This window comes from Stegodyphus dumicola, chromosome 9, assembly GCF_044657685.1.
Source record: "Stegodyphus dumicola isolate Sdum_Otavi_A_Nest chromosome 9, ASM4465768v1".
NCBI lineage: Eukaryota > Metazoa > Arthropoda > Arachnida > Araneae > Eresidae > Stegodyphus > Stegodyphus dumicola.
This window is the reverse complement of record NC_140776.1, coordinates 39916513-39927738: the sequence shown is the minus strand read 5'-3', so window position 1 is coordinate 39927738 and position 11226 is coordinate 39916513. Positions and strand designations below refer to the sequence as shown.

The following is an 11226-nucleotide window of genomic DNA, read 5'->3' as shown; positions in this document are numbered from 1 at the left end:
TATAGACGGACTAGCATTCTATTTATCATATAGTTTTTGTTTCCCATTCCAAAAATTTTTCATTAGAAAAAGTTCATTTAGAATTACATGCAATATAAAGAAAAGCTATTATTTTAAAAAGTCTTCAATACATGGAAAACTGTTGTAAGGTATGTCAGCAAGAAGCCATACACCCAGGGGTGTTTTAAGTACAGCAGTTCTTGAGGTCATTGTAATACATTCGTTTTTTCTATTAAACTATTATTTTAGTTAATTAATGCTGAGAGAAATATATATATATATATGTTTATAAAATAAGTCTTTTAAGCTAAAAATGCAAAATGTTAAAATAGCTATTATTCCTTAGAATAATTCTTTTAAGCATGGTTTGTCAAGATTCAAGAGGCCTTATCACCATATATGCCTTCTGATGTCATTGCAAAGAGAACATGTTAAACTTTTCAGTTGTTAGCAGATCACTTGTAAAGAGGACTTTGCGTACATTTTAAAAATTTTAACTATAAAAATTATGTGTTGCAAATGGCTGTAATGACTAATAATTACTTAAGAAAAAATATGTTTAAAATTGCTCTCATTAAATGTTTTATGTGTAACTTTCTTCAGAACAGATCATCAGTAAAGAAATCCAACTAATGACCCAAATAGAAAATTTGCAGTGAATTAATTTGTTTTCTGCCTTTAATTTAGTTTTAAGTACTATATGGTTAAATCTTATTTTTCTAATATATGCTCGAAAGTTTTCTGGATTCCTTCTCCACTTTAATTCTTGTAGACAATGTATCATGCTTTCTTCTTATTTCAAATCATATTTTGTCTGTGAGGGTAAATCTATATAGTAGAAAATACATTTTATTAATCCTTTGTACTCTTACTCCTCACAGGCACTGCCAAAGTTTGGCATCGTGCTTAAAGTACACCAACAATCTACTGCAATGAAGATCACACGATCGTAATTTGCAGCTAAATTTTAATTGTATGCGATTTAATGTTTCATTGATTTCAGCATTTAGTCATTTGTTTGGCCAGTAAAAATAAAAAATACTATTCACCATAGCAAAAAATGTGATGAAAGAAGAATGCGATTTCAAGATAGCAGTGTGGATGAATAGAAAAGTGATTCCGATGACAGCGACATTATTCCACCAGTGAAGGGAAAAAAAAAAAAAAAAGCATTGCAATATAGTGATTCTAGTGAAAGTGATGAAAACGCGTCAGAAAATTTTGATAATGTTTGGGAAAATAGGCAGATGAAATATACACTGACGAGCCAAAACAATGTAACCATCCCCATATTTTTTAATGAAGTCATCTGCATAACTTGGATGTCATTGAGTGGGAATGGCATTTAACTGCTACTGGAGAAGGTAAAGAATCATTCTTGCACTTACTTTTGCGAGTGATGGGAAAGGCTGCTGATCTAAGCGAATATGATACAGGGCTGATTGTAATGGTTCGAAGACTTGGAACGAGTATCTCCAAAACTGCATGACTGGTAGGTTATTCACAATCTGCTGTTGTTCGTATTTATGCAAAGTGAATAAATGACAGTGAAACCAGTAGTAGACAGAGACTGTCCAACTTGGTGCAGGAAAATCAGCACCAGATAGTAGCTCAGCTGACATCTTAATGTAATGCAGATCCAAATTATTTCGGAACACACGGTTCACCGGACACTGTTGGATGCACAGCAGATGTCCCATTTGTGTGTCTCTGTTGATCAAGTGTTACTGTCAACTATGCTTACAGTAAGCCCAGAAACATTGAGACTGAACCATGGATAAGAGGAAGATGATTAGTTGCCTGCTCAGATGAATCACGATTTCTCATTCATCAGGTCGATGGTAATATCAGAGTATGCCGTCTTCCAGGTGAACAGCTGCTCCTCCCATATAGCAGGTCATACACAGGTTGGTGATGGCAGTATTACACTTTGGGGCACATTTCTGGTACCCTTAGTTGTAGTCAGACCATGAAAGCTGCGGACTATCTGAACATAATTATGAATCAATTGCATTCTTACATGGCATCTGTTTTCCCAGCTGGAAATGGAATCTTCCAGCAGGACAACGCCTCATGTCACAAGGCTCGAATTGAAGTAGTTCAAGGAACATAAAGATGAATTCCAATTAATGTTTTGGCCACCTAACTCGCCAGATCTTACCCAATACAGCACATTTGGGATGTCATGGAGTGGCAACTTAGAGCTCAAACACCACTATGTTGGAATATCTCGCTTTGCATGACCACTGCTTAGACATTTGGTACAACATGTCTCAAGTCTTGTCATCCGTGCCAAGGCGAATTGCAGCTGTTTTTCAGGCTATGGTCTCGCGATGCAATATTGAGTAGGTGGTCAAAATATATTATCTCTTCAGCCGAGATAGTGTTAGTGAAGACTGCTGTGTCTGTTCAACCTAAAAGGCTAGAAGACAAATCGTTTATTTTTGTGAAACTTGCGATCGTCAGCCAGGTTAACATCCTGCTAATTGCTTTAATCGTATCATTAACTTGAAAATTACAAATAATTTATAACTTTTCATTTACAAATGTTTGCATTATGATAATAATAAAATAATGTTAAAAATATTTTACCTTTAAATAAATTGCACAGTACATAGTCATATACAGCAAAAGTCCAAGCTGCTCAAAGCTTTAAGTGGGAAAAAGTATGAATGCAAAGGGTTAAAATATTTGGGGAACACAAAAGCTACTTTATTAGTTTATATTATCTGTATTAAAAGTATACTTGTAAACCCTTTGACTGAATGCTGTCCAAAATAGGCTTTTCTCTGTTTGGAGGGGGGGGGTGTATTTTTATTAAGATGCTTTTCGTTATTCTTCAAATTTTTACCGAGATTTTTAATTAAATGGAAAGGCTTTAAAAATCATTCTTCCATGTAAATAAAACGCTGTATTGAAACTAAAGTCAAAACTGAATACTTATATTTCTCTAAAAGTATACATTAAGGAAATGGTAAATATTTAATTGCTTCTCTTAGATTTTAGTGCAAGATAAGCACTGATTAACTGGTGGATTTTCAATTCAGACAAGTAGACAGCCCTTGAACGCTTTGGCAAAACACTGTAGTCAAATGAACCATAACCAAACCCAATTGAAACATTTCAAAATACAGAAATATATTGCTGAATAAAAAATTCAGAAGTATATACACATACATATAATGGAGACAAAATCACTCACTGGTACAGTTTTGGTAAGTTGAACCAAAATGAATCAATTAGAGAGGATAAGTGGCTAAAATTGTAAAACACAAGTAACTCCTCTCCCATTCTGAAGAGACCCCCTTTTTTTAAAATTTTTTCTACATTTAATTTCAGAAGTTCTCTATGAAAAAGCCTCTTCCCGATACATAAAATTCCTGTGTACTTTATCATAATTAACAAATTCAGTCCAAAATAGTTTCAAGGAGCCCTGCAAAAGCATATTATTCATAAAGTTTTTTATGCTTTTACAAAAATTTACGGAATAGTATACTTTTGAATTTTTCTGTTTGACATTTGGATAAGAACATTTAAATTCTGAAAAACAGACTCCTATATTAAATAATTTTGATTAAACCATAACTATTTTCAGTTTTGTTCTAAAATCATCAAATTAAAAATTTTTTAAATGTAAAAAAATATTTTGTGAAATTACTTACTTTCTTTCATCATTGCAAACTATAGTTAATTTTGATCAATTTTCTTTGTCTTGCTACATATGAGATTCATATTAATTTTTGTATCAAGATACTGTTTGAATGTCATCTTAGCTCATGCTGAGCTGGCAGATTGTCTCACAAACTCCATATTTACCCTACTTTTTACTTTTCAAAATTTGGAGGAAAAAAAATTTGAAAGAAAGATTTCAAGCAACAGAAAAAATCACAAGTGGCTATAGCAAAAAATGCTTATCAAGCAGCTTTCACTAGTTTGAATAAAAGATGGCAACAATACAATAGGATTGTATTTTGAAGATTGTATACATCTACTTTTATAAAAATAAAAATTCAGTCCTAGAACTTCCTGATCACACTACGTATATTCATAGTTCATTTGCAGTATTTTACAACTATTCTGACATTATTCAACTAACCAATTTGCAGATATATAGGAAATGCTGCAATTTTATTCTTCCTGCTCTTCTTTTATTACTTAATTTTGAAGAGAAAATTCATTTCCTTCATGAAGCATTTTAAATATGTTTCTATGAAATTCTTTCACTCCTTTAAAAAAATATCACAGTTGCAAGTTATGAAAAATCTACTTTCTATTTTGAGGAGAAAAAAGCAGCAATATTAAAAAGTTTTAATTTCTAAGAAAGGGAAAATTCCTGCTCTTCTTTTATTACTTAATTTTGAAGAGAAAATTCATTTCCTTCATGAAGCATTTTAAATATGTTTCTATGAAATTCTTTCACTCCTTTTAGAAAATATCACAGTTGCAAGTTATGAAAAATCTACTTTCTATTTTGAGGAGAAAAAAGCAGCAATATTAAAAAGTTTTAATTTCTAAGAAAGGGAAAAGGTAAAGAACTTACGATATTCCACACCCAGAATTTTTCATGGCTTTTAGTGCTCTGTGTGACTAAATAATAGCTAAAAAGAGATTTTTGCCTCATTTATTATAAAGCAAAGAACTTAAATTAAAAATGTGTTTAGAGAACTTTTTATTTGATAAAAATAATTTTAGGGAGAAAAACACATAAGTACTTTCCACAAACAACAATATAAAAATTTTGTAAATAAGCAACATCTGAGAACACAAGTATAAATACAATTCTATTCATAAACATATTTTTACGAGCTTTTCAAAAGTAGTAATCGAAATTACATTTATATGATTTTCACTGGTTTTCAGTGTATTATATAAAGTATTTTCAAGTAAAGCATTGCTTAAAGTAAGTAATATGTAAAATATTCAATTAAATTAAATACAAAATTTTTTATAATATCACTTAGACATATATTTTTTCCTTTCATTTTTACATATGAATTGGAAAATTTTGTTAAAACATTAATTCTTAAAAATCTTTGATTCAGAACAATAAAAGGCATGAACACACTTCTTTTTAAAATGGAGACATGTAATATATTCAAATATAATTAATGCATAGTCACAATGTATGTCACTCACATAATTTTACAAATTCTTATTGCTTGATGTATAGTTTTGTATTCACACAGTTCTATTTAAAACATATATACATCTTAAATTAATATATTCTAAAGAATCATTTCCAAACAAGAATTTGAATAAATTAAATTCTGAATTAAAAATTCACAAACATGCCATAATTAAAAATAAAAGTGTCATTTTAAAATATTAATTCATCTTATTACGTTTATCAATAGAAAAACAGTGTTCTATATTAAATATCATACATAAACAAATTTATTTAATAAATATTAAGTTAAAATACTTTTCTAACTCACTAATTATTGGCAGCATATCAAACATAAACAACTAAAGGGGGAGAAGAAATGCCACTAAATCTGGAAAGAGCTTTTTTGCTTTGGTTTTTAACAACTATACAGTTCGAAAAATAATATGTCACAAGACATTATTTAATTCATAACTTTCCACTTCAGAATACATTGAATGAATTCCTTAAAGGTTATGAAAATAAAATGAACAATATTTTTAGATCTTAAAATTTACACAATTTTGATTTGTTCAATAAGTTACATTTATAAAATTTTTAATACTTTCAAAACAGTAAAAACACATATCTTTTTCCTTAGCATGAAAATATATGATTTCTTTTTTTTTTTTTTTTTTTTTTTTTGAATAATTATCAAAGTCTAAGAGATAAAATTCAGTAGATTTAATTAATATTAATGAATTTGTAACAAAGCTTTAGAAAAATTAATTAGAATATAGAGTACTAACAATTATTTATAGTTTTGCGAAACATTCTTGGAATTAAATAAAATCTTATTTATTGATTAAATAAGTAGTTCATTTATGGAAATCTTAATAAACTGAGCATACAACTACAGAAACTTACATTTTACATAAAATAATATTCTGCTTATGTGCAATAATATATATATCATACAGTGAATTACAAAATAAATTTTCATTACATTTATCAAATTATTATATAAAAGGTCTGCATATTTTAATATGGAGCTTTAAAAAACTTAATTTTTTTTATACAATTGTTGTTCATCTGGCTCCCTTTACTGTGATTATTTAATATTCTGCATTTGCTATGAAAAATCGGTGATTCTCTATACTGTACTAATCTACAATACAAGCGATTAAAATATATTAACAGTAATTAAATTCAATCAAAATCTATGTTAAATCAGTTCTTGAGAAAGTGTAAAACTACTATTGTGTGTTAAAACAAATAATGACCACTACTTTCACAGATGATCAAATAAACTAATTAGGGATAGATGAATGTTACAGATTCTACTTACTGTAAAATATACACTAAGAATTGAAGTAACATATATTTGCTACTTAAAAAGGCTGCTATTCAGGTAAAAAAGAAGATTCTACTTACTGTAAAATATACACTAAGAATTGAAGTAACATATATTTGCTACTTAAAAAGGCTGCTATTCAGGTAAAAAAGAAGATTAATAGAACTACACTATATCTAAATGTCAAAACTATTTCGTCTTACACAGATGTATCAATATTAAATAACTTACCACTGATATATTTTCACTGTCAAGGAATGTATCATAAATTGTCGAATACACCTCAAACTAAATATCGATATAATTCATATTGGAATCTCGCTGTTATCTAGCTGAAAGCAAAGGTTTATTAAAGCACTGACTATAGAAGTTTCAACTAGCATTTGTTAAAGATACTTTTATAAGTGAAATAAAATCCCTAGTAATTGCAGGTAAAAATACTCTTCAGTAATTCATTAAATTTTTGCTTAATATATTTTTCTTTTATAAAATTGTAAATAGCCTCTTCCCACAGAAAAATATTAACAATCAATTAATGAACTTACTATAATTACCACAACATTATCTACAGCAAAAGGATACAGCTTGGAAGAAATTTCAATCAAAATGATTTAAAGAACTGCATTTCTTGTAATACATGTGAAAAAGTGCTGATCTATTACACTGGTATGGATGCTTTTATTCAGCATGATGTGTTCTTAATATCAATTATAAAATTTATAACCAACTGCACAAATACATATTATTTGACAAGAGATTAATATAGAAGTATTAAAGCCATCACTAGCTGAAATAAAATTTTTAAGTACACCGAGAGATTACAAGTGGACACATTTTTAATATATGCATACTTTTATATGAATTAATTCTAGTTACTTAATTTTAAGGTTTTAATTGTGTAAGTAAGTAATAATGTACTTTTGTAATTTATTGAAAAAAACCAGATAGCTTGTGTTTATTAAGAATAAAATCACAAAATTAATATAAAAAAATCTTACAATATTACAGTTTTTAGAATCGAATATCCTCTTCTCCCATTAAATAAAACAAATATTTTTTGCACAGCATTGTGCCAGAAAATCCACATATATAAGGCCATTGCAGGAGAAAAAATGCAAGCACTCCTTACAAACTGTATACACATAAAAATATAAATAGTAGCATTTTGATAGGGCTGGTCTTACAGTGTCCAAACTGACTAAAAATATACATATTCATGACTAATTTATCTTACATATTTAATATTTTGATAAATATGAAAATGTTACATTTATTGCATTAATTTTAAATTCATTATTTAAATAAAATTTGAAAAATTTTCTAAGAAATATAGTAATTTATTCATGAATGTTTTCCAATATACGAATAAACATTCTGCTTTATTACAGAAGACAAGTTTACATTCCTTAACTTGCTAAGTTGCAAATTTTTTTCTGAAATTTTATTGGTTTGTTTTAGAGCTCTTATCTTACAATAACTTAATATGAGATTATAATACTATCAGTGTACTTTACTATATATATCCTATGAAAAATGAGCTGTCACCAAGAGAACTGCTACATAAGATATAGTACAAATTTTTAATTAATGAAGCTTATGATGTGGATGCATTTAATGAAATAAAATACATAGCACTGCAATGATGATCAATAATGATATAACATACTACAGTTATTTGATTCACCATTCACATTTAATGCACAAATATAAATAAAAAAAATTGTTAAAAAGATTGTAATCCCAAAAGACTGAAAAGATAACTGCAAGAAAAATTAAATGATACCTGATCGACAAATTTACTGCATTGGGTACAATGCTGGAAAAACATTCAAAGACAATATATATGAATACAAAATACTGATTTTTAATGTGTGACCAACTAAAACCTTTTACAAATTTAGATAATCAATTTTAAAGTTGAACCTAACAATAATATATTCTTTTATATTTATTGATGACTTTCAGCATTTTCAATGTCAATCATAGCATATGCACTGAAAGCATGTACTTTAGTTGCATTTTAACAAGTGCAAAACAGATTAAAGGAAACTTAATGCCAAGTAAAGATGAAGTGTTACTTAGATAACTCTCCAGTCTTAATGCAAAATCGCATTTGTCAGGATTATGCGACTCAGGTTAGAAATACTTAGTGCTGAGAAAGCAGAAGATACCAATGGTAGTGTTTAAAAGCACACAAGGGAAGGTTCTGCTTAAAAATGGTGGTAGGCCGGGTGACATGCCTTCATGGCAGAAAGCTTCGTGCCCCTCAACATCAAGACACAATAAACAGGAAGAGCACTCCAAAGGCTCAAAAACCTGTTGGCAGGGTGTAATAAAAATTTTGAGAAAAAATGGGCATCACTGCGCATTAAGTTTCCAGAAGCACATGCCAACGGCATACTTGCTCTCCCCGATTTTCTCGCATGTCATTCCAATGAGCAAGTTCTTCATCTCCACTGCTGTTAAGACCCAAAGAGAACCAACCAATCATCTCTTTCCGTTTCATGCTGCGTTTGTTGTATACCGATATCATCAGCGTCACATCTGGAAGTTGAAATAGGGCCACCTATTGAATACAAGTGTCATGAAATAATGTTGATAGCAATAATTTTTAACAAATAAAATTTAATATTGTTTTTAAATCATTCACATACTAGTGGGTATTTTCACTGTAGATTGTTTTTGTTTTGAAATAAAATCTTTTCAAGTCAAATTTTTCTGTGCTTTAAAAATCTGATATCCTTCAATGTTCTCACATTTTATATACATGTAAGCAGGTATAAATACAACATACAGAAGTTTCTTTACAAATTTAAGTGACCATTTAATTAAAGTTTAACTGAATGCAATTAAGTTAATAAGTATTAGTGATTTGATTATTATAATGTAACATACAACAAACTGTTCATTATAGATTAACTATATAATGAAGCTACATGGTTTTGAATATTCATATGTTTCTATTAAAAGAGATATTCCTCCCATTTTCTCCACCCCTCCAGAAATAATACAGTTTTACTGTAGATAATTTAACAAGATGTAATAGAAGTCTATGGCAGCCCCCTGGTCTCAATCTTAATTTCAAATATGCACTTGTGTTATTTAAAATTGAAGAATATTTTCTGCAGGAATACAATATTTTGAGGCAAAAGTACTAAAGACAATTATTGCTACACATAATAAAACCCACTTGCAATCAAGATTGCTGATTTGATTTTTGAGTAAATATGTCTAACTAAAACCTAAATTAGATATGTCTTATATAATTTTTTGCAATTGTAAGGAATTATTCCTTTTCTTCTGTAAAAGCAACCAAATGGCACCAATGTGGTTGCACAAATATGTAAATGCTATATTTAACAAGTTTATTGCTTTCACAGCAGAGATCTCACAGAAATTCAATTTTAATTTCACTAATTTTTTGTTAATTTCTACGACTAATTTCAAGGATAAAACAAGAAGGATCAGTTAACAAATTATATTATCAGTTAGCAACTGTAGAATTTTATGTACTAAATGTATACAATTAAAGGATTTTAATACAAAATAACATGAAATTTCTAAAAAAAAAAGGCCAATATTGTACTCTCTACAGCAAAGCATACATAAAAAGAATATATTTAGATAATAGGCATCTAAATCACTCCAAAACACAGACTGGAACTTTTAAAAGAAATATCAAATCTACAAAAGTGTTCATTCTGCAAAAGAAATTTATAATAGTATATCATTCAGGATTAAAATTACTTTTATAATGTTATACTGTATAAAAGAGAATCAAATGAAAACGGAAAAATCGCTACAAAATGAACAGATATTATTTAGTTTCAAATGTTATTTTTTAACCGAGATTGAAACCAGTTTCGAACTGAGTCCATGACTTCACTGTCCATGTGAAAACGTCAACCCCACAATGGCTTCTTTAGTAAACAAACAGGTGAAAGGTCAGGGCCGTATGGTGGGTGTTCCAACACACTCAACCAAAACCACACAATTTGAAAGTTCAATGTGCGAATGGCCATATGTGGCACTGCAGCAAAAATACTCCAGAAAACAATATACCTAGCCATTTGGCTTTGATTGCTGCATGCAAATGTTCCAAGGTGGTGTAGTACTGTTAACCTAGGGCCAAGAACTTGGTGAGTTTTTCATATTGGAAAAAAAAAAAAAAAATCAACACGATTTTGCCCTTACTACATTATCTTGGTACTTCTCTGGCGGTGGGAAGCTGGGATGTTTTCACTGATGGCTTAGTCATTTATTTTCTGATTGGTAGATGGCACCAAGGTTCACATCACGTGCCAGATTCTGTCCAAGAAATTGCCCTCAACATAATATCAGTGAAGATGCTGCAATGACAATCTCGTGTGAATCCACCTCTGATTGTCTATAAGATTATATTGCACCCACTGTTGTCTACAAGATTGTATTGCACACTCAGTTTCTTGTAATGCAGTTTCTTTGCAATGATGGCATGAACAGAACTGAAACTCACACCCACCTCCTGACTGGCTACAGTCAGTTACTGTGTCCTTTATTGTGTGCCATCTGTTTGCACAGATGATTTGGTCAATGTCATTCACCAAAGCACCTGTGATGATGAGGTAACTGTCACCAGGTCACAGATCATATTTCAAAGATTTCCGTCCTTCAGGGAAAGATTGTGCCAGTCCCGTGCATGAATCAGTGCCAGTGAGTGTTCTCTGTACACTGTTTTCATTCGCTGATGCACCACCAACTCCAACACCTTCCGCCACTAAAAAATGAATAACACTGTGCTGCTCTTCTT

General features: G+C 29.8%; 1 protein-coding gene across 2 annotated transcripts in view; it reads right to left on the bottom strand.

Annotated features, from left to right (window-relative positions):
- Window positions 1-2471: 2471 nt before the first annotated feature.
- Window positions 2472-11226, bottom strand: part of Syt14 (Synaptotagmin 14) — an 88536-nt gene continuing 79781 nt past the window's right edge. For both annotated transcript variants that reach the window (XM_035353401.2, XM_035353402.2), the window contains exon 10: window positions 2472-9003. In XM_035353401.2, the coding sequence (XP_035209292.2) occupies window positions 8806-9003 (198 nt within the window). In that variant the 3' untranslated portion in view covers window positions 2472-8805. The remainder of the gene's footprint in view (window positions 9004-11226) is intronic.